Genomic DNA, 24,132 nt, shown 5'->3' with positions numbered 1-24,132 from the left:
ACCCTCTTGGAGGTGCAAAAGCTCTGCCACTTCCCCCTGTGTATAGGAAACATGCAGCAAAGTAAGTCTTTGCTGCCATGGATTTTGGAAGCTAACTGTGCCTCCTTGCTTTCCAGCTGTGTCGACTCTACAAATTTATTGAGCAGAAGGGAGAGCTACAAGATCTAACCCCAACCATAAATTCATTAATAAAACAGAAAACAGGTGTTGCCCAGTTGGTGAAGTACGGCTTAAAAGATCTGGAGGAGGTCGTTGGACTGTTGAAGAAACTTGGCATAAAGTTACAGGTTTGGCAATTGTTTGATTCTGGCAGCACCAGTTTGTAGCATTAATAATAGCACAAGGAGGAAATGGGTTTTATTTTTCCAGAAGAATGCTGCTTTCTACATTTTGGAACATTTGATACCTAGTAATAATTTTGGCTTGTATCAGAATTTCTTTGCGAGCATCATAATTCCTATTGTGCGATAATTCTTACTATGTCGACCTCAAGAGAGGTGGTTATTCTTGAAGAGAACAGAGCTCCTCTTTCTTGGTGGGCTGTAGTCCAACAGACCATGTACCAAATCTTATTGAATATTTTGTTTATACTAAATAGATTGTTCTCATGCTCATGATGGAAAATGGGGTCTTTAGCATTGCACACTCTACATTTCAAGCCCTTGACACACCCGTGTGGCATTTCCCTTGACAGGTCCTGATCAATTTGGGCTTGGTTTACAAGGTGCAGCAGCACAGCGGAATCATCTTCCAGTTTGTGGCGTTCATCAGACGGAGGCAAAGGGCTATATCTGAAATCCTTGCAGCTGGTGGTAGATATGACCTGCTGGTGAGGGCATTTCTTCCTCAGCTTGTTACTTTAATATTTACTTATTTGGCTGCACCAGGTCTTAGCTGCCACACGCAGGAGCTTTGATCTTCGTTGTGGCATGCAAACTCTTAGCTGTGGCATATGGACTCTAGTTCCCAAACCAGGGATCGAACTCAGACCCTGTACCTTGGGAGCTTTGCATCTCAGCCACTGGACCACCAGGGAAGAAATCGTTTGAAACTACAGAAAAATTGAATCACTGGTATTATTGAGCACCTATATATATTTCAACTAGGAATAGATAATGTCTTATGAAATGCATTTGTACTATTTTTAACTTTTGTGTAAATAGCTAATAGGTTGACAGGCTATTGCCCAGATAGTACAGAGAGGTCTTGTGTACTTTTTACCCAGTTTCTTTCAGTGGTTGAAGCTGGTATTAACTGTAATAGAACACCAAACCCAGGACACGGACCTCCACATACTTTGTGTGTCTGACTCTGGGCCGTTTTTATCATGTGTAGGCTCCTGTAATTGCCACCACAGTTGAGATGCAGTGGGATGTATTAATAGAGCCTTAACTCCTCATGTCCTCTGCCCCATCCCCTGTGTGTGATTGTCGTAAACATTTCCTCAGCGCACACTGAGGCCACGTCAGACGGAGTTGTGCTCTTTGAGTCCAGTGTCGAACTCTGAAAAACTCAAGAAAAGAAGGAAGTTTACTGTATTTACCGAAAACTTCTGGATTCTGATGAGAAATCTGGGTTATTTGAATTATTTTTCCCCTATAGGAAAGATGACTGTCGATGCTTTTAAGATTTTTTGTTTGTTTATTTTTAGTTTGAAGTTCAGTTATGTATCTTGGCAGGACTTTCTTTGCATTTGTCCCGTTATTTGATTTTTCCCAGCTTCTTGAATCTGTAGGTTTGTCTTTTGCTAATGAGCCTCCTACCAGGCACCAGCAGGCCTCGGAGCGGGTTCAGTGGGGAGCCAGGGCTTCCATATCTGCCTCAGGGTAGTGCGCCCCACACCCTCAGAGTCAGTGGAGGCCAGGATCCCTGACTTCCACCCTCACCCAAGCAGGAACAAGGCCCTCCTCCCCTCTGGGGTGTTCCGGAGGAGGCTGAATGGGAAGCCTTGACCACTATCCAGCATAGTATGAGGCATTATTTTTTCCACAATTTTTTCAGCTTTACTTTCTTTTTTCTCTCTTTCTAGAACTCTGATAACACAATGTTACATCTTTTGTTATGCTTCTGTGGTCCTGGGACATCTTTCTTTACAGTCTCGTTTCTCTGTGGTTTACGGTGATTTCATCTTCAGTTTCTCTGATTGTTTATCCTGTCATCTCCATTCGTGCTGTTGGGCCCGTCCAGTGAGTTTTTTGTCTCCCACTTCTTTGCTGAGACTTTACCTTTTTTTATTTGTTTGAAGCCCATTTATGATTCCTGTTGTAGCATTTTTGTTGGTGTCTGTCGATTTGCCTTTTCTCATTCACTTTGAGATCCTGGCTCTTGTTATGATGCCTGATTTTCAGTTGTATCCTGGACATTTTGCGTCTTACGTGACTAGACTCTAGAACTTACCTAGACCTTCCGGTTTAGGCCTCCTCTGATACTGCATAGTGGAGGTGGGGTGGAGCAGGCAGGGGGTACCACTTTCCTGCTGTCAGTTGGGGGTGAAGATCAGGTTCCTTACTCGGCCTCCTTCTACATCCCCAGGGTGGGAGGGGTGCCTTGTTACTGCTTCCCACAGGCCTCCACTGGTAGTATAGTGGAGGGGTGGGGGGCTGGGGAGTTGGCAGGTGGCCTTGTTACTGCCAGAAAGTAGTGAAAGTTCCAGCTTCCATTCAGCGTCCTCTGGCACCCCCCAGGAGGGGAGGGGCACCTTGTTACCACTTGGGTGGGGTGGAAGTTGGGGCTCCTGGTCTCCACGGACACCACTGGGGGAAGCATTACTCCCAGACAGATAGAAAGTCCCGGCTCCCCCCAGTGTTCTCAAATACCACACTCCTGGGGCTTGGTGGGGCCTCTCTGGGTGAGGGGGAATGTCTTGACCCCACTCAGCCATCATGAGTGGGAGTGTCTATGCTGCTTCTGAGACGTTTGGTCGACCAGGGCTAGTATTGTCTACAGATTTTCTGTCTTGCTGGGTTGCCACTTTTTGATTTTTTTTGACCAGCGAGATCAGATTTTCCTTGGGGCGTTTTTGTTTGTTCTCCTTGGCATTTCTGGGATGACAGTTTCTGCAGCACTCAGTCCTGGGTATAAGAGGGAAAAACCAAACCCAGGGAACTCACCACATGTGGTTCCTCGGACCCCATGGTCCATGCCATCTTCTCTCCACTCTCAGGGTCGTCTTATGTTTGTTTTACCCTTAGTGTCCAGGGGTTTTAGCTATACTTAGAGGAACAGGGAGAAGTGTATCTACCCATCTTGGTCCACAACCTATGTATGCCACTTTAAATTATCTAGTAACATAAAGTAAGTAAAAAGAAAAAGGTGGCATTAATTTTAATAATGTATTTTATTTAACCCAATATATCTAAAATAATATGTAAGCATGTAATCAATTTTTTTTAATTATTAAGGAGCTATTTACATTTTTTCTAAGTCTTTACAGTTAGCATTTGTTTAACCCAGTATACCCAAATAGTATTTCAACATGTAATTGAATATCTAAAAGTTATTAAGGAGCTATTTTACATTCTTTTCCATTCTGAGTCTTTGCAGCCAGTGTGTTTTACATATACAGCAAACATCAGTCTGGATTAGACATTTCACGTGCTCAAGCCCCGTGTGGCTAGTGGCTGCCAAATTGAACAGTGCAGGGCTCGGTGCAGCATTCATTAACATACCTGAATTTGCAGGTATGCTTGCTTCTCTCTCTTGCTACACACACACACACACACACTCTTACACACTTTATTTTGTTGAACCCTTTGATAAGTTGCTATTAGAGTGCATGCCCCCAAATCATCGCTTTTCCTATCATCACACTTTCTTCTCCATTTCATAACCAGAGCTGTGTGTCTCTCCACAGATTCCCCAGTTTAGAGGACCACAGGCTCTGGGGCCAGTTCCTACTGCCATCGGGGTCAGCATAGCCATAGACAAGATAACCACAGCTGTCCTCAACATGGAAGAGCCTGTAAGTACTAGCTCTGCTTTCCAGCATGCTCTGAGATGGCTCTCCTTTTGCAGTCATTCACATGGAGCCCCAGATGTGGTAGCTGTAGACTGAGGTTTAGGGAGACTGTCTTTGCTATGAGGGACAAGCCTAAATCTTGGTGTCGATACTTAGCCTCTGCTTTCTAGCTAGGGGACCTTAGTCTAGTAGCCTGACTCTTCTTATCTGTAATATGCTATGTAAATGTGAGAGATTACACTTGTTAACAGACTCATATCAAAGCCCTCTGGTCATAATTCTACAAAGAAATGGTTTTTTCCTCTGTGTTTCAGGCAAGATTAGTTTTCCCAGAGAAAAAGAATATCTTCCTAATGACTTAGAAATAATTTCAAGTCTTTTATCTTAAAAGACTAATATAAAAATTTCCTGTGTCATTTTTTTTACATGTCATTTTGAAGCAAAGACTTGTGCATTTATGTTGCCATATGTGATTTTAAGATGCCTGTTTTCATATGAGTGCTGCCTCCATGGTCTCACATACATGCCTGGAATCTCCCTCCTCTAAATGTAATCAATGTTTCTGATCCAGGTTACAGTAAGCTCTTGTGACCTCCTGGTTGTAAGTGTTGGTCAGATGTCCATGTCCAGGGCCATCAACCTAACCCAGAAACTCTGGTCAGCTGGAATCACAGCAGAAATCATGTATGACTGGTCACAGGTAAGGAGACAAAAAGCACCTGTGAGTGGAGGGCGCCTAGTCATGGCTTCAACAGCAAATCAGCGTCTATGGCTTTAGTTTCTGCCAAACTGTCTCTATGATTTCATTTGCTTCCTGTAGGAGTTTCTCATTGTTGGAGTAACAAATTACCAAACTAAATGGTTTAAAACAACACTTATTTACTGTCTTACACTTCTGGAATTCAGAAGCCTGAAATCAGTTTCACTGGGCTGAAATCATGGTGTCTGGTAAGGCTGGTTCCTTCTGAAGGCTTTAGGAGGAGAATCCACTTCCTTGCCTTTTCCAGCACCTAGAAGCCTCCTGCATGCCTGCTTGTGGCTGTTTCCTCTGTCTTCAGACTCAGTAGGGTAGCATCATCTTTCCTCTGCACTACGTTTCTGTCCTTCCATCTCTAATTGACCCTCCTGTCCCTTTTTACCAGGACCGTTGTGATTATACTGGGCCCATCCTGATAACCCAGGATAATCTCCCCATCTCAAGATCTTTAATCAATCTGCAAAATCCCTTTTACCATATAAGATACCATAGTCATAGGTTCCCAGGGGTGAGGATGTGAACATCTTTGCAGGGCCACTATCCAGCCCAGCACACTTCCCAGAGGCATTCTGTGTCTCGTGTTTTTAGCTCTGTATCCTCGGGCCTCTCACAGCTGGCCTAACACCTGCTCTGGGTGTGGAGATGAGAAGAATGGCACCACTGAGCACCCGGCCTCCCCTTTAGATGGGGGGCCTTCAGATGACTGACTTCTCTACAAGCAGATCAGAAGGGGCTGCAATCCCAGCCGGTCCTCCAAGGTATACACACATTCACCCTCACTCAGGGGGCCCCAGAGCATGAAGAGACGCCCAGGGAAACAGAACCCGACCCTCTCACCTGTTTATGCCACATCACCTGCCAGGAGCTGCTGCCGTCCATTTCTGTGTGTATTATATAAAAATTCATGTCAGAAGTATGCTGAGCAATGAATTATAATCCTTTAACAGAGCAGTATCCTCTTCCATTTACTTGTTTCATAAATTGTTAGAGCAGTGTTCTGTCTTAAAGTAAAATTATAAGCTCAGTTAATGGTGACTTCAGCCCCCACAGGGGTGTCCCCTGCAGGCTTCTCTGGTCTGATACTTCTTTGCTTTATGCTTCAGTTCTGCTTTCCACCTTCTACTGTTTCTTTTGTTGCCTTTGTTTTCCCCGAAGGCCTTTTCCCTGTGTCTGTGTGTGTGTGTGTGTGCGTGTGTGTGTGTGTGTCTGTGTGTGTGTGTGTGTGAATATTTAGCAACAATCAAGATGTGAAGTTTTTGGAAACCTCTTAATATGTCCTGACCACACTGAGTGATATGACCCCTTAGAACAATAGTGAAAACACAGAAAACAGAAGAAATCCTATTCCTCCTTTGAATTCTATACTCGTCTTGCTTAATATTTATTTATATAAACCATTAGATCAACATGTTCAGTTACTCACTTTGAGAACACACTGAACATGGTGTTTTCATTCTCCTTAACTACTTGAAGCTTTTCCAAGTGCTTTGTGTTTATTTGTTTCAGTCCCAAGAGGAATTACAAGAGTACTGCAGACATCATGAAATCACCTATGTGGCCCTGGTCTCGGATAAAGAAGGAAGCCATGTCAAGGTAAAGACCAGAGGAAATCTTTCACAATTCAACAATTAGATTTCCCAAACTGTATTAACCATGGAATGCCCAACCTTCCCACTGAGGTCCTAGCCCTGGGCCTGGGAAACCCATTATTTCATTCTCCTTTTGAATTGCTAGGTCTGTGTTTTGGAGAAAGTGTATGAAATAAAAAAGAGAGAATCTGAATCCGAACACTTTTCTTTGAACTTAGAAAAAAAATTAAAAAGCTATGACTAGGTTTTTTCTCTACTTTTTTCCCCCTTGTTCCCTTTCGCCATCTAAGGAAATAAAAATAATAACTATAGTTAATATCTCCTGGCAGACATATCTCTGGTTAACTTCTTAACCAATTTTACTATGTTGTATTTAACCAAAAAAGTTCATAAATAGATTACCTCATAACCTTTATTTCTGTTTTTAAAGGGAAAAAAATCAATATATTTTCCCTTTGTTTTTTCCTTTTAATATCTTTGTCTGGTTTTGATAGCAGAGTGATTTCATCTTCATAAATGAGTTGGATCCTCTGTTCTCTGGATAATGTTGTAGAATTGGTATTATTTCATTCTTAAATATTTGCTAAAATTCACCAGTAAAAACACTGGGACCTTTACTATCTGTAATGATATTCCCTTTCATTCCTGATATGGTAATTTATATCTCCCCCCTCCCCTTTTTTTTTCCTGATCACCCTAGCTAGAGGTTTATCAGTTTTGTCTATAGAAAACCAGCTTTTTATGTCATTGATTTTTCTCTATTTTTTGTTCAATTGTGTTCTGTTTTATTGATTTCCTTTTTTTTTCTTCATTCTACTAAATTTGGATTTAGAGACAGTCACTAAGTTGAGGTTTGCTTTTCTTATCCATTCTTTGACAGTCCCTGCCTTTTATTGAAATGGTTAAATAATTGATATGTTATGCAGTTATTGAAATGGTTGGGCTTACATCTACCATTTTATTATTTGTTTTGTTTGTTCCATCTGTTCTTTTTTCTCCCATTTTTTTTTTCTCTTTTCATGCTTTGTTTTTAGATCAAATAGTTTTTATTCCATTTATCTCTATCACTGGTTTACTGACTATAACTCTTATTTTTACTGGTATATTTTAGTGACTTCTCTAGGGTCTGTAGTATACAACTTCCACATTCTGCCTTCAAAAACTACTATATGCCTTCACATGTAGTATAACAACCTTACAACAAATACTTGCATTTCCCCCACCATCCTTTGTGCTATTGCTGCCAATTTGTTTTCTAAATATGTTACTAACTTCATAATACATTGTATTTTGGTTTTAATTAATCAATCACCTTTTACAGAGGTTTCTGAAATAAAGAGGGAATGTCCTTTATAGGGCTTCCTCTATAGCTAAGCAGTAAAAAAAAATTCACCTGCAATGCAGGAGATGTGGGTTCAATCCCTGGGTCAGGAAGATTCCCTGGAGGAGGAAATAGCAGCCTACCCTAGTACTGTTGCCTGGAAAATTCATGGACCAAGGAGCCTGGCAGGCTACAGTTCATAGGTCACAAAGAGTCAGACACGACTGAGTATGCGTGCACATCCTTTATGTTTACCCATATATTTACCATTCCTGGAACTGTTTATTCCTTTGTGTTCAGCCAGATAGCATTCTGATTTTATTTTCCTTCTACCTGAAGAATTTCTTATTATTTCTGATTAGTGCAGGTCTGCAAGTGATGAATTCTCTCAACTGTTACTAGTGTGTGAAAGTCTTCACTTCACCTTTGTTTTTGAGAGATATTTTTGCTGGCTATATGATTCGTGATTTATGTTTTTCCTTTTGCACTTTGAACATTGTCTTGTTTTATTGTCTTCTGATCTGATAGTTTCTGTTTAAAAGTCTGCTTTGATCCTCTGTAATTTACCTTTTTATCTTCTGGCACCTTTTTAAGATTTTCTTCTGTCACTAGTTTTCTGCAACTTGAATATGACGTGCCTTGGTGTCGTGCTGTATGTTCTAATGGTTGGTATTCATAGAGCTTCTTTGAACTGTAGACTTACAGTTTTCATAAAATTGGAAATTATTCAGATATTATTTCCTCAAATATCTTTCTGTCCCTTTTCCTTCTGGGACTCTGATTACAGAAGGTTAATCATTTGATACTGTCCCACAGCAATGGCAACCCACTCCAGTACTCTTGCCTGGAAAATCCCATGGACGGAGGAGCCTGACAGGCTGCAGTCCATGGGGTCGCTAAGAGTTGGACACAACCGAGCGACTTCACTTTCACTTTTCACTTTCATGCATTGGAGAAGGAAATGGCAACCCACTCCACTGTTCTTGCCTGGAGAATCCCAGGGACGGGGGAGCCTGGTGGGCTGCCGTCTATGGGGCTGCACAGAGCCGGACACGACTGACGTGACTTGGCGGCAGCAGCAGCACAGCTCATTGAGGCTGTTCTTTTGTGGGTTTTGTTTGCTTTTTCTCTCTGTATGTGCTTTATTCTGGATCATTCACTGATCTTCTCTGCAATATCTTATCTGCTATTAATCCCATCCAGTGCATTTCCTATTTCAGGTACTGAAGTTTTTTCATCTGTATAAGTTACATTTGTGTCTTTTTTAAAAAATGTCTTCCATTTCTTCCCTCATCATAGTTCTTGTTTCCTTTATATTCTTTATAATAGTCATTTTTAATTCCATCATCTTGACATTTTTGGTCTGAATTTTCCCTGGTTACGAATCATATTTTCCTTCCTCTTTTTAGGCCTGTTAACTTGTGAGTAGTTATTAGACATTGTGAAGTTTACATTTTTTTGTACTGTGTTTTATTATGTCCCCATTTTTTTGGCTGTACTGCACAGCTTTCAGGATCTTAGTTCCTGAATGGGGATTGAACCCTGGGCCACGGCAGTGAAAGCTCCCAGTCCTAACCACTAGACAGCCAGGGAATTACCCTTCTGTTCCTTTACATACTGCTGGACTTTGTTCTGGGATGTAGTTAATTTCCTTGACTTTAGGTTCATCCTTTCCAGCCTTTAAGTTTTGTTAGGGCAGCCTTTAGTCTAGATCTAATTTAGCCCCACTCCTAAGGCAATGCCCTTTGGAGGATTCTGCCTTAGGTTCCATGTATTATGAGGTCTCTCCACTCTGTAAGAACAAGAACTATTCCCATCCCTGTGGATTTCAGGAATTATTATGCCCACTCATTTCTGCTGGTTGTCTCCCCAGCCTTGGATAGTTCCCTCTCTCCCATGCACAGATCAGTTCTCTGCCAAAGATGTGAGTGGACTTCTCTGCAGAGCTTTAGAGATCTTTCTTTCTCTGGGTGTAACTGTCTTCTTTTCGGTCCTCTGCCACAGTTTCTAGCTCTCCTGGCCTACCTAAGCTCTAGTCTGTCTCCCCAGCTCAGCAAGACTCCTGGCCTCTGATTAGGCTCCTTCTCCCTGCACTGCAGTCTGCAGACTTCCTCACCACAGTTACCTAGGGCACTCGAAGGCTCACTTCATTCCCCTCCTCTCAGGATAACAGTCCTCCACTGCTTGTTGTCCATTGTCTGAAAAACAGTATTTATATATTTTGTCTGGCTTTCTAGTCGTTTAAGGCAGGAAGGTAGTTCTTACAGAAGTTAATTCTTTATGGGAATGTTTGTAAGTCTCCACTGCTAGCCTGCTTGATAAGTCACAAAATCATAAATGACCCTAGTCCTATTGATCACACCTCTTCCAGAGCGGTGACTGCTCCTGTAATATTACCAAGAGATGACCGTCTAGCCTCTGCTGGATAATTACAGCATCATAACCCACTGCTATAATGATCAGCAAATTTTAAAATCTTGAATAAAAATCTGCTTCCCCAAATTTACATTCATTGGTCCTAGTTCTGCCTCTAGAATGGTCAAAATACCAAGTCTAATTCTTCCTCTTTCTCTTAACTACCTTCGCGTGAATTTTAGGATACCACTGCCATGCAGTGGACCACTTTAAGTGTCCTCTTTTCTGGTTTAATCATTCCAGTCACTTAAGCCATTCCTCATAAAGTGATTTTCCAAATCCTTCTCCCTCCTAGTTAACCTCCTCTAGACACATTTAACTTTGTCAGTGTCTGTCCTTAAATGAGATACTGGAATTCTACAAGTGCTCTAAGCATATTCTGACTAAACAAGAAGGGTCTGTAAACTCCCTCAATCCAGATAACATATTTCTTCTAATATAGCCTACAAGTAAACTAACTTTATCTACCACGTAGTTCTTTTGGTCCTCCTGAATTCATCATCAGCTGAAACCCATTGGCCTTCCCACAGCTGTCACCACATCTGACCAGTCTTCTGCAGTGAGGGCTTGACGACAGGACCTCGTATTTGTCTCTGTTAAATGTGATCTTGTTCACTTCAGTACATTGTTCCAGCTCATCCAGCTCTTTTGACTCTTTTGCCTCTGTTAGTGGCAGCATATATATATATATATGTATATTTATAAATATAAAATAGCATCATCTTTATATTTGAAGGGCAAGACATCACTATGTTCACCCATTCAGCAAGTGCATATTAAGCATTCACAGTGTGGAAGGGATTGAATTTAGGGCCATGAGAGATGCAGGGACATATAAGCCACAGGTCCTGCTGTCAAGGATCCTATAATCTGGTGGGGAACAGAAGACATTCATGCATGATTATGAGCTAGAAAATGCTCAATGCCATGAGAGTCCTATAAGAAAATTCTTTGAGGATTCCTCAACCTGAGATTACTACAGAGGTAGCAGGGAAGTCTTCAGAGTGGAGGTGCAGTTAATGCCGGACCCCCATGGATGGGCAGGATACTAAAAAGGCTTTTTAAGCAAAGGAATAACAACGGTAATGGCAGTTCTTTCAGTAGGTGGTCCCAAAGATAGAGAGGCAGGCCAGCAGAAAACTATTCCGGTATTACCCCAATTAGTCCATTTGGAGTGAAGCAGAATTGTGCAGAGGGGTACTTGAGCAGGAGAGAATGGTTTTAGCTGGATCATACAGAGCCAAAATGCCCAACTAGGGAATTCAAACTTGATTTAGCAGCTAGTGGGGAGCCGGTGGATGTTTTTGGACAGTAGGGAACATCAGAGTATATAAGAAAAATTAACCTGCAGGGAGATGTCACAGAGTGAGGGATAACTGAAGCTGGGGATGGCTGAAGGCAGAGTATCAGACTATCCCAAGCCAAGGCAGGGCACTGGCCATGGGAGTGAAGATGAACAGACGGGCACCGTAAAAGTGAGATGACAGGACTAGGGTTTGGAAAGGAGGGGGAGGAGTTGTAGAAATCTTGGTGACTGACCCGAGGATGTTTAAAGGGGAAAACATGTGAAAGAATCAAATGAAATAGGAGCTGGTTTGTCTTGGCCTTTTTTTTGTTTTTAAATTCTGTTGTCTATAATAAGCTGTTCAAATCTAGACAGGGTTTCTCAGCAGCCACGTTTTGACATTGTTGGCCAGATGCTCCCTTGTGGGGCTGTTGTAGGATGTTGAGCTGCATCCCTAGCGTCCACCCACCAGATGCCAGTGTCACCCCCCACAGCTGTCACAACCACAGATGTCTCTAATCATTGCCGGATGCCCTGTGGGGAGCAAAATCACCCCCGGGTAAGAGCCACCAACCTGAACTGTTGACTGAGGAGTCTTACTATGGTACCCTTCAGCCTGTTGCCTTCAGAAATGATGGATCTGTTTCATTCTTTTTAAGGTTAAGTCTTTTGAGAAGGACAGGCAAACAGAGAAACGTGTGCTGGAGTCTGATCTCGTGGACCACGTTGTACAGAAACTGAGGACTAAAGTCAGTGATGAGAGGACTACCAGGTAACTTAGTAAACAAAGGACCAGAAAGCCAGCTTCAACTGCCTACATAGAATTTTCATACATTTATTTTAAATGTCAATTTGATCCTTTGGGGAGATAAAGACCAGTCAGGATAACTTTTTTTTTTCCAGGGTAACTTTTAATGAACCATAGTACAGCTTCTGAATAACTCAGTAGTTTAATTATATGACTCCATGTAAAACTAGTCATAACTTACTCTCAGCGTTTGTCCTTCATAACACGTCAAAGATTATTTTATCATTTTGAAAAGCCTGAGGAACCACAGTCTAGCTGCCGTTATCTCATTTGGTCTGTTAATCAGTGACCTGCAGTAGTGTTTTGTCACTGGTTTTGAAAGATCTAATATTCTGGGAAATAATAATGTTCTGGGAAAAGTTCTCACTCATCATAGCACTGCAAATTGGTTCAACTGTCTGCATAGGAATTTAACAGTTAAAAGCCTTAAAACTAAAAAAGAAAAAAAAAAAGACCCAGCAATTCCACTTCAGGAATTTACAGTAAAATTATTCCATAGGGATAGTACAAAGATGTCTATCAACACACATTATTTCTAACAGCAGTTCTCAAAAATTTTGGTCTCAGAACCGCTTCATACCCTTAAAAATTATTTGAGGACCCCCTAAGAGCTTTGTTTATGTGGTTTATATCTATCAATATTTCTATGTTAGAAACTAAAATGTAAACATTTTAAAAATGCTTATTCTAAAATAACAATAATAAACTCATGACATGCAAACCTAAATAACATTTTTAATGGAAATAACTATTTTCCAAAACAAAATAAATTTAGTAGGAAAGGTAGCATTGTTTTAAATTTTTGCAGATATTGTTGTTTTAATTTTTGTAATCTCTAATCATAAGTAGAAGAAACTATATTGTTTTATTACTATTACTGTCTTATGTTGTCTGTTTCTGCATTCAGTCTCTTATGATATACATCATGTAGTCTCTGGAAAATTCCATTACACATTAATGAAAGGATACAAATAAAAGGATAATTAACATGTTAGGATTATTGTGAAAATACTCTTGACCTTGCAAATACCCTGTGAAAGGATCTCAGGGACCTCCAGGGTCCCTGGGAACCTCACTTATTTTTTTCTTTTTTTTTGGGGAACCTCACTTATAATATTCACAGTAATTCAATGATAGAAGATTGCTCAAATTATAGTAAATACAGTGAAATACTGTGCAGCCTTTAAAAATTATTTTTCTAATAAAGCTGAGTTTATTATAAGGAAGGATGTCCACAAATAAGATATGATCCCATTTTTGCTGCAACCAAAATATATAGCTCATACACAGAAAAATGTCTGGAATGATGAACCAAATTTTTCATTACAGTTATTTCTGATTAGTGGGATTACAAAGGATCATTTCCCTTGCTTTTCTATATTTTTGTAAGTCTTTTATTTATGCTTAGAAAAAAAGTACTCTACTGGGGGACTTCCCTGGTGGTCCAGTGGTTGAGAATCCTCCTTGCAGTGCAGGGGACACTGGTTCAATCCCTGGTCAGGGAACTAAGAGCCTACATGCCACAGGGCAACTAAGTCCATCTGCCACAACTACAGAGCCCACGTGCTCTAGAGCCTGCAACTAAGATCTAAAGCCATAAATAAATAAATTTTTTTTTTTTAATATTTTTTTTTACTTACATCAGTAAATTCTCAGTCAGCAATTTTTCCCTTCAGGGGACATTTGGCAATATTTGCAGACATTTTTGGTTGTTATCTACTACTGTTATCTAGTAAGCACGAGGCTGGTGGTGGTTTAGTCACTAAGTCATGTCTGACTTGTGTGACCCCATGGACTGTAGCCAGGCTCCTCTGTCCATGGGATTTGCCAGGCAAGAATATTGGAGTGAGTTGCCATTTTCTTCTCCAGGCGATCTCTTCCCAATGCAGGGATTGAACCCCGTCTCCTGCATTGCAGGTGGATTCTTTACCACCTGAGCCACCGGGGAAGCCCAGTAAACACCAGGGCTGCTGTTAAACATCCTATAATTAAGAGGACTGACTCCCCACCTCCACCCCAACAAAGAATCATCTGGCCCAAATGTCAGGCTGAGAAATCCTGACTTATATAAAATCAATGTTCTTGCTTGCATGGCCTTCCCTGGCCCCACCCCCGTCCCCACCCATCTCCACCTAGCTTGAATAAATTCACTGTTAGGCTTTTTCTAAGAGTATATATGTGTGTGTGTATATATATATATAATGTTCTTGAAGTCTCTAGATATTAGGATTAAGAATCCAAATCAAAGGCAGAGCTTTAGAAGAGAAAGCAAAAAATAGTTAACTAATTAATAGCAACTATTAGTAATAGTACAGGCAAACATTATTAAGACACTTAACAGGCCAGATGGGATTTAGTTTAAGCAGGGAAGGGCTTAAAATCTTTCTTCCATGTGAATGATTATTTCCCTGTTTTCCCAAGATAGAGTGCTATTATGTCTCTCAAAGGCTATAAATTAATTCAGTGTTTGAAAGAACATCCATTCACAGCTTCTGAAAGAATCTCATTTACTAAATGTTCTCTTGTGGGTGATCACCAAGGTTGCATCCATAATGAAAGTGGGGCATTGCTAATGTTTCCTTGTATTGTGAGGAGAGCAGAAAGAACACCCATTGTATTTCATTGAAATTAGCTTCTTATGTTGAGCCAGTAATCCAAACCCAGCTGAATAAATCAGAATGTTGTCTCTAAGACTGTTAATTTGAAGTGACATCCTTTATAATTTTTATTTGCTCTTAATCAAAAGCATAATTAAGGGCAAATTTTGTTTTCCTCCGCTAATCAATATTTATTAAATATCAGTATTTTATATTTAATAGAAGCCTCTAAGTGTAGCTCACTATAAATTATGTGTTGCTTTTGTCTTAGTGACTGTTTATTCTAACTGTTTTTGTTTGCTTGTTTTTAGAGACGCTTCCGATAATCTTACAGTACAAAATCTGAAAGGATCATTTTCTAATGCTTCAGGTATAATTACTAATTGTAATTTAAACATAATAATGCTTGTGTGTGTGTGTGTACATGTTTGCTTTAAATACTTAGAACTGTGGCTAACTCACTGCATCAGTAATATCCTCTTAAAGTAACATACGTACAATTAGTTATACCAAAAAGAATTAATCCCTATGAAACTTACATTCTAGAAAAGGATAAAACCACTGGGAGTTTGGTGACTCTTCTGGTCCTGATATGTCTGTCTGATTTTTACAAGTGGTTTAATCTTCCTTTGATTCAGTTTATTATGTAGATCAAATGTGGATAAATTTTTCCCATATAGAAGATTGAAGAAAAGTATTTTTTAGTGCCCTGGAGACATTATGTACATTTGTTTTCATGAAAGCCAAGAGGAAACAGTGGTGATAGTTACACCTTTAGTTTTACTACATTTGTCAACCCAAGTGAAAAAGAAATGTCCCAGTGAAGTCCACGAGAACACATTACTTGACTTTTAACAGAATTAAGCTTTTTGGGTTCATTTCTGTCTGCCACCATCAGATTTCAAATACTTAGAGGAATTTAAAGAATTATAGTTTGGGAAATGTTAAGCTTGCCTTTTTTTCCCTTAGGTTCATGAGGTTTGACTCATATTGCCTTCCTGTGCCTTTGTCACCTCCCACTGAAGGAGGGAAGGCTGGTGATCCTGACAGAAGTGTCAGAACTACTAGGGGAGAAGTGGGGTCCTGGGTTTCTGGTCAAGTGCAGACAGTTGCAGAGACAGAAAACAAGGCTTAGACATAATCCAGTCCACAGAATCACCCCCAAGTGGATCCTAATCATCTCTGCCAACTCTGTGGTATGTGATAGAAAGTGGGACCAGATAAGGCCATAACTGCTAAAACTCTGTTTCAGGTTTGTTTGAAATCCATGGAGCAACGGTTGTTCCCATTGTGAGTGTGGTTGCCCCCGAAAAGCTGTCAGCTAGCACCAGAAGGCGGTATGAGACTCAGGTACATGGTCAGAGTGTTCTCGGCTTTCTAACATGAGCCACAAAGGAGGAAGAAAACAAGAAAGGGAACGAAGGAACAGTTTCCTGGAAATGTTCTTCTTCCCAATTCCTGAACTTGGTGACTTCTGAAAACCTCACCAACACAAAGCATCACAGGTGCCAAGATTCTGCCCCGTTTGTCCTCCAAAGAGGCCTCCGTGTACACTGTGGGCACCCAGAAGCAGCGCTGTCAGAATTACTGAGTCCAAGCAAAAAGTTTCTGATCCCATTTGGTCTTGTTGTACATAACAAAGCAGAAGAGATCTACCACAAGACGTGTAGCAGGTTTCTCACTGCATACATGTTTCTGGTATTCTTATTTGCCTGATTCTGTGCTAAGTGCCAGGTAAAATGGAAAACACGTGACATGGCCCCGTCCTCAAAGACTTTATAACCTTAGAAGCATATATATAGTTGGAGAATAGAAGAAAATCAGTAATAGGATGCTGAATTAAGTATACTGAATAAGGGTTAGAGTATGCTACAGACATGGGGGAGAGAGAAAGATCAGTGTTTGTATGGATGATCAAGATAGGCCTCGTGGAGGTGATCCCTGAAGGATTTCAGTAGGCAGAGAGGGAAGATGAGGGTGTTCCAAATGGAAGGGACAGAGGGAAGGACAGTGTAAACAAAGCTAATGAGCAGAGTTAGGACACAGGCCTCATTTGGGAATAGGGTATGAGAGGGTAGCCATTATTAGGAGTGTAATTAGACTGAAACACAAAAGATCAAGTTACCTCATTTTGTTAGCTTTCCTGACTGTTTCTCAGTGTGTTGGGTGGAAACTCACTTTTCATATCTACGATATTTCAGTTCCATGTTCTCAATGCTGTCACTGTCCCCTTCTTAAATTTAGCTTAATACTAAAATCTCCCTGCTTCCGCATGCACTGTTTTACAGTACTGAGCTTTTATTACATGTCAGTTCAAAATTATAAAGAAATAAGCAGATTAGTAAACAAATGATCAAGGTAGGCTATAAAATCTCATTTTCCCTGAGGTTGTAATACACTAGACACTCATCTTACTGAGGTGGATGAAGAGCAAGTTCTTATATAATATTTGGTTTGTCACCTGTGATTGTTTCCTAGAATAAGAACTGAAATGGCAAGAAAGATGGCTTGATGGGACAGATTCTGAACTCTAACACACTTTCCTTCTTGTTAGGTACAAACCCGACTTCAGGCCTCCCTTGCTAACTTACATCAGAAAAGCAGCGAAATTGAAATTTTGGCTGTAAGTCACTTTCTTTAACTTTCTGAGGATGGCTTTTGTCCACACTGTCAAATTTTTGCTCATTGTCAACAGAATTGGGATACTGGCTTGTTTCTCCTAGTTTCTTCCTCTGAAAGATTGGGAGGAGGGGGACTGAAAATGAAAATCATTTTTCTAAATGTTTCAGGCTTCCCTGATAGTTCAGTTGGTAAAGACTTTGCCTGCAATGGAGACCCTGGTTCGATTCCTGGGTTGGGAAGATCCACTGAAGAAGGGATAGGCTACCCACTCCAGTATTCTTGGGGTTCCCTCATGGCTCAGCTGGTAAAGAACTCACCTGCAATGTGGGAGACCTGAGTTTGATCCTTGGGTTGGGAAGATCCCCTGGAGAAGGGAATGGCTACCCACTCCAGTATTCTGGCCCGGGGAATTCCATGGACTGTATAGTCCATGGGGTTGCAAAGAGTCGGATACGACTGAGCAACTTTCACTCTTCACTTTGCAGGCCTTTGCAGGTAGTGCTGCCAAAGCTTTGCGGTGTGATGTGTTAGTTCTGAGTGCTGAGATCACATCACTGCCAAATTCAATAAGCAGCACGGAAGCATCCCATTCATGCTGCTCCATCCAAAGTGACACCACAGTCACAAGTCAGTGTGTGCTGCTTAGGATCCCTGACATGATGTACATTTTTGTGTATCAACAGGTGGATCTACCCAAAGAAACAATCTTACAGTTTCTGTCATTAGAGGTAAGCAAGATGAACTCTTCTGCACTATTAGTCTTTAAAATCCCAAAGTTTGCTATTGATTTGCTAAAAGAAAGTTGAAAGTGGCATTATTTTCTTTGATATGAGGTATTTTTCTAGCAGTCCCAGGAATTTAGGAGCATTGTTTCTTTAGGAGCATTTAGTAATACATGTGACATGTATTACTAAATCAGATTTTGAGGGAATCACACTTTTCTAGTGTTCTGGGTTTTTTTTTAACGTTTCAGAGATGTTTTTAACAAACATCTAGGGTTTTTAACAAACATCTAGGGTTTTTTCTGTGTGTTGAGCTTTAGCAGGCTTTGTTCTAAGCACTTTAGGAATGTTAACTTGTTTAATCATAACAACCCCAAGGGATACATACTGTTACCTTTTTACAGATCCTTATTTTACATTTTATGGAGAATGGAAGCAGAGAGGTTAAACATCTTACTCAAAGTCACCCAACTAGGGAGTTGCAGAGCCAGGATTTGAACCTAGGCAAACTAGTGGAATCTACACTCTCACCCACCATACTGTGCTGCTTCAAACCTTCATTCCAACCAGGAAAGCTCATCTGCAGAACTAAAACTATATGGAAGCTCTTTCTGTAAAAACTGAATGTAGGTCCTTTTTTATATGCTTTTTTTTTAGTAGATAACATACCTTTATTATCAAATAGCCTAACTGAACTTTTAAAAAAATTTAATATTTACCTTTGCTATAAGAATATTTAACTGTAAGAATAACTACATGTGATTTTTGCAGCATATCTAACCAAAGAATACTTTTGTCTATCCAGAGTGTTTAGTCAGATTAAGTTAGATGAAAAATGAACTCTGCCCCAGAACTGCCATTTCATGCTATATTTTAAGGTTACTCTCCATTTATATAAAATATTGGTTATATTCCTTGTGCTGTACAATATATCTTGTAGCTTCTCTTATAAGCTGACTTCCCCCCCCCGCCCCCGGTCCTCCGTCCCCCACTGGTATTCTCCCATCTGGTAAATAAGCATATAGCATGATACTGGTAATTTACTGCTTCATGAGCCACTCAAACGGGTGCACATCAGAAGTGGCATCTCCACCTCACCTAAAGTCAACAGTTGGCAGAAATAACTGGTGTAGTCACATTAACACACTGGGGCTGCATCATTCTTAGGCAGGATCTAGTAAGCTGGTTTTATAAAGAAATTCAGTTCTTCAGGAAGAACCCTGGCAGTCTCCCCACTAGTTTTCTCCCCCCTGTAACTGATTTCTTCAGTGTACATAGAGGGGGCATGGCGTTGACACCTCATTAGTGACCCAGGAAAAGCCAATTAATAAACCTTAGTACCTGCTGTGTTAAGTTTTATCTATATTTTTTCCTAGTGGGATGCTGATGAACAGGCATTTAACACAACTGTGAAGCAGCTGCTGTCACGCCTGCCAAAGCAGAGATACCTCAAATTAGTCTGTGATGAGATTTATAACATCAAAGTAGAAAAAAAGTAAGTTATCACTTAGGCATTGCAGGTTTCAATATAGGTTAAAACTCAAGCTGGGGTCGGAGGGGTGTTGTTTGTTTTTAGGAGTTTTTCCCCAAGAAGGGGTTTTGGAGTGACAAATATGTTATTGTCTTGTTGAGGTTAGATGACTAAGAAGTTGCTATGTTAGAACTGCAGTTGGTGACCAGTAAATACATGTCAGGACTGTGAATCACAGTCATGATCTTATCAATAACAACACAGTGATCTCAGTAGCAGCTATCCCAGTTATCATTTTAATCACCCAGCTAACTCCTATGTTTTATGTCCCCTTGTCAGAATGCGTTGTTCATGTTTTCAAACACTAAAATGTTTTTAGTGACCAGCCTTCCATCTTGTTTTTGATTACACAGAACTCCTACAGTTAAGTGTTCTAAAAATAAATTATCAGCCCCATTCTCTACCCGTTACACTGATCCTGTCTTCTCCCTCCTCTTGCAGGGTGTCTGTGCTCTTCCTGTACAGCTACAGAGATGACTACTACAGAATCTTATTTTAATCCTAAAGAACTATCAAACAGACAGGAGCTTATATTACAAAATACTGTACATTCATTGTAATTTTAAATTAGCTTTACATTCTAAGCTGTCCTACAAAGCTGAGCTTTGTAGGTTTTTCATGTGTAATATATTATAAATTTATCTTTTGAATAAATGTTTTCATATATTTGTTGCTTTTTAATTGCAAATCTATTAACACTGCAGGGTTTATGGAGCTAGAACACAAGAAAACAGCTTTGTTCTTCTCTTAGACCTATATACCAAGCATATGAAAATGTCCAAAGTAAAGGGCATAAAGAAATCAAGTATCATCATTAACTTGGAATCTTTATTCTTGATGATTCTCTAATAAGCTTATCCTTAGTCTGGTTAAGCAAACTCTTATTTGGCTATGAAACTCATTCAAATTTGCTAAAGGCACTAAGATGATAAAATTATACAGCCAGCTGGGAAATCCATGAAATAACACAACTTTTAATAAAAGTGTCAGGTTTCAGTTCTAGTAAACCAAAAGACAGGGCCTCAAGCCTATTCATAGTCACATCATTCCAGAACGAGGAGCTGTGGCCAGAAACTTTTTATGGGGCAGGAAAAAGAATAAAAGTTGGTCAGTGCTGATAAATACAGGTTAAATAATACACTGCTCTTTACAGATGGCTACAGAGTCTGTAAACTATTATCCAGGAACATACAACCGTCCAATACAAACCACTTAGCCAGATCTAAGATAAACTGGCTTCTTGTAACTACCCTGTAAACACTGCAGCCCTTCTTCCATCCAAAAATGACCCTAATCTCACATGAAAACAGTCATTATAAGGGAGTCAGAAACTCAGCTTTGTGGCCAAAAATAAAAACCAAAGGAAAAATAGCAATTCAGTGGTTAGTTGGTGAAAGCGGGAAAGCTGGTGCCCTTCACTGTGCTGCTTTGCTCTTCTTACTCTTGCTCTTTTTGTCCCTCTTCTTCAGCCCATCCATGTTAGCTCGCAATAGGTTTGAATAAGCCTAGAAGACACAGAGCGTGACCTTAGTGGGAAAAGTTGCAAATTGGTGCAGCATCTGCCGTACTTCCATAATGGATTTAGGGTTGCCAAAATCAGAAAGCCTAACTCATAAAGTGTAGAATACTATGGGACACTTGTGTTCTAAGCAACATGGTGTAAGGGAAACACCCTCACATTATAGCACCTTCTGCAACACCCACTAGTGAGTTGCACATTTTTTACTTTTCTTTTAAGCAAAAATGGAAGACTGCAGGCAACTTACATAACTGTACTGTAAGTATGGCATATATGAAGCCTAAGACAACAAAATTTAGCTGAAAAGACAATGTCAGTGTTGAAGTAAAATTTGTGGCTTGGCAGCTTTTACTTGTAAACGATTGGTTAAAATACAGTATTACAGGAGAGCAGTGAACTTAAATCACAATCTTAACCCAACCCAGTGTTAAACATTAGGCTGACTCTTGCCTCAAGAAATGGGACACAGAGAACACCAGAAACTCACCATCTGAAACTTATTCACTTCTTTGGAGCTCACCTGGAAAATAAGGGGGAAAAGATCACCCCTGTTACCACAAAAAAATCATCTGCCTCACCCAGTAAAACTCAAAAGCCTCATGAAGACATCCTAATCTTTAAAAATATTTCTTCCCCACTGCAGGAATGGGAAAGCTATTTTTCTACTCCACTTTCCTCTGCCTGAGGAACAAGTAAAGTAGCGCTGCACTTTTAGAATTGTACCAAGATGGGAAAGATGGGCTGCTTAAGAAGCTATGCTTCTCGCCTCTGTTGAAATCTCTTAAACACATCGCACTGATTTTTTCTAAGGAGTCTAAGAGATGTCAAAGAACTTAACCTTTTGTGCAAGATACATTTAAATTACACCCTCCCCATCTTATTTTAAACCTACCTTCCATTAATTCAGGCCCATTTAAGCAAACTGCAAGCTACCACAAGAGAAATTTTATGTCTGAAGATTCCTTAGTTTTCCGTATTTCATGACACCCAACTTTATTTTTTTTTTAAGCCACATAAATGCTTGCTTTATTGTAAAAATCTTCTCAAGATACCTAGTAATGGAACATTAATCAACTAATTATGGCCCACATTTTTGTGGATATCCTATACTGATTAGAGGGCAGTCTGGTTCTGTCCCAATAGAATAAAGAAGTATTCATTTGATCCAAGGAGTCTCTTGCTTTGCCATATTCAACTTCCACTTTGAAAGGGAGCTCTTATTCAATGTAGCATATGCTCAGCAGTGTCTGACTCTTTGCAACCCCATGGCCTGTAGCATGCCAGGCTACATACTCAAATTCAAAACCTGATACGATACATGTTTGGTACCTAAACCACAACCATAAAAGAATAATCAGCTTAAAAGCATCTGGTACCAAGAAACTGTTCACTGAAGCCCCAGCACAGTCAGAGAATAAGGAATCAACTGCCAGCTGCTCCTTACAGTGCTACTGTGAGTAAGGACCGATATGCTAATATTTTTTTCTAACAAGTGTTTGACTTCTACCTTCTTCATTTTAATTTTGCTCTTGGCCTTTCTATTACCAAGGTAATAAAAGAAGATCTTGATTTCAAAACAGCTGGGGAACTACACACTAGGCTTTATTCAGTAACTTACAAAAAAAAACCCCAAAAAACCCCACAAAACCGGGTACAAATATAACCCATCCTCAGTTAAGTTCAAGTCTTTAAACTCCAAAACAGATGTATTAGGAATCCAACTTACCACAGTGCTGATCTTCTTTTTCCCATCAGTAGCTCTTAACAGACATTTGTTGTCTGAGGGCTCAAAGCCCTCCACAGAACCCTTCCTTGGAATGGGTTTAGTTCGGCCATCATCTGCATGAAAAACACATCCTGGTGAACACAGTCACAGACTTAACAGGTAGACAAAAAGTTAATAAGTCGGGAAGGCATACAAAGAGGATACCTAATCCACCTCCACTGATCTAGTTCTGTTAACCACATTATCTGCTATCATAGATGGCTTGATCACACCTTGGGAAACCTACCTGCGACTCCCACGATGGGCACATTGTAATATCAAAGCACATTAAATCTCACTAATCATGGCGCGGCTTGGAATCCTTGACAAGGACAGCCCTGACATGACTGGGGCCCACTGGAACCGGAACTGACTTAGGTGGCTAAGTGCTGGGGGCCGCACCAGCCCCAATCCCTAGTACTCTCTGGCCCCTCAGCTCTGAATGGGCCCAGTAGAAGGTAGAGGAAGGCAGGGGAAGCAGAGGATGGGCAGCAGAAAGATTCTGCCTGAGGCTCCCAGTCACTGGGCCTCCCAGCCCCCTTCCGGCCTTGCCGCGTCCACAGCTGCTTACACTTCTTCAGGGTGATGAACACGCTGCCCGACAACCGGCACTTCTGGAAGAGCCTAGTCAGCTCCGTCAGGAACTGGAACACAAGAAGCCCGGCCCCGTTAGGCAACCACAAACCCCCTTCCCGCCTCGTCAAAGTCCCTGTCCCTCCCGAAGAACGAGACAGAGGTCCCGAGCTAAGCCCCAAACAGCATCGGTCCCTCAGCCGGCCAGCTCTGGCTATACCTGTTCACTCTCCAGCAGCACCATCCTGGCGCTGCTGGCTCCGCTCGGTCAGCACAAGCCCCAAGCCGTTGGAGCCGGAAGTTTCACCCAGCCTGGGCGGGACTTCCGCCATTAGGTTTCTTATCTCTTTCACCCAATCCCTGCTTCCACCGTTTCCCCGCCCCACCCACCTCGCGCCCGCGCTCAGGGACGCCCCCTTCTGTTCCGGGAGAGCAACGACCCCGAGGGCCTTTGGAGTGTGCGAGATTTCACATAGAAGCAATCCCCTCATCCAAGCAGCGGAAGGGAGTAAGAGCGCGGAAGGATTTGATGGAAACCTATAGTTGTGGCTCAGCTGGTAGAGAATCCGCCCGCAATGCGTCAGACCTGGGTTCGATCCCTGGGTTGGGAAGATCCCCTGGAGAAGGGAAAAGCTACCCACTCCAGTATTCTGGCCTGGAGAATTCCATG

The 24,132-nt window shown here is 41.0% G+C and overlaps 2 protein-coding genes across 3 annotated transcripts in view; one reads left to right on the top strand and one right to left on the bottom strand.

Annotated features, from left to right (window-relative positions):
- The window catches only part of EIF2AK4 (eukaryotic translation initiation factor 2 alpha kinase 4), a 101,331-nt gene extending 81,060 nt beyond the window's left edge, over positions 1-20,271 (top strand). The window contains exons 28-39 of one of the 2 annotated variants that reach the window (XM_043919238.1): positions 117-287; positions 695-829; positions 3,854-3,961; positions 4,530-4,658; positions 6,222-6,308; positions 11,985-12,097; positions 15,042-15,100; positions 15,983-16,080; positions 17,285-17,353; positions 18,036-18,080; positions 19,451-19,569; positions 20,047-20,271. In XM_043919238.1, coding sequence (XP_043775173.1) covers positions 117-287; positions 695-829; positions 3,854-3,961; positions 4,530-4,658; positions 6,222-6,308; positions 11,985-12,097; positions 15,042-15,100; positions 15,983-16,080; positions 17,285-17,353; positions 18,036-18,080; positions 19,451-19,569; positions 20,047-20,104 — 1,191 coding nt within the window. In that variant the 3' untranslated portion in view covers positions 20,105-20,271. Of the gene's footprint in view, positions 1-116; positions 288-694; positions 830-3,853; positions 3,962-4,529; positions 4,659-6,221; positions 6,309-11,984; positions 12,098-15,041; positions 15,101-15,982; positions 16,081-17,284; positions 17,354-18,035; positions 18,081-19,450; positions 19,574-20,046 lie in introns of both variants that reach the window. The other variant, XM_043919239.1, reaches the window with a different exon arrangement.
- A 140-nt stretch (positions 20,272-20,411) lies between these two features.
- On the bottom strand, positions 20,412-23,791 carry SRP14 (signal recognition particle 14). The gene is made up of 5 exons (XM_043919244.1): positions 23,683-23,791; positions 23,461-23,533; positions 22,851-22,963; positions 21,612-21,644; positions 20,412-21,110 (listed from the first exon to the last, which is right to left on the bottom strand). Exons 1-5 carry the CDS (start codon positions 23,704-23,706, stop codon positions 21,021-21,023), a joined length of 333 nt encoding a protein of 110 aa, XP_043775179.1. The 5' UTR covers positions 23,707-23,791; the 3' UTR covers positions 20,412-21,020.
- Between the last annotated feature and the right edge of the window lie 341 nt (positions 23,792-24,132).

This window comes from Cervus elaphus, chromosome 12, assembly GCF_910594005.1.
Source record: "Cervus elaphus chromosome 12, mCerEla1.1, whole genome shotgun sequence".
Lineage (NCBI taxonomy): Eukaryota > Metazoa > Chordata > Mammalia > Artiodactyla > Cervidae > Cervus > Cervus elaphus.
This window is presented reverse-complemented; position numbering and strand designations above follow the sequence as displayed.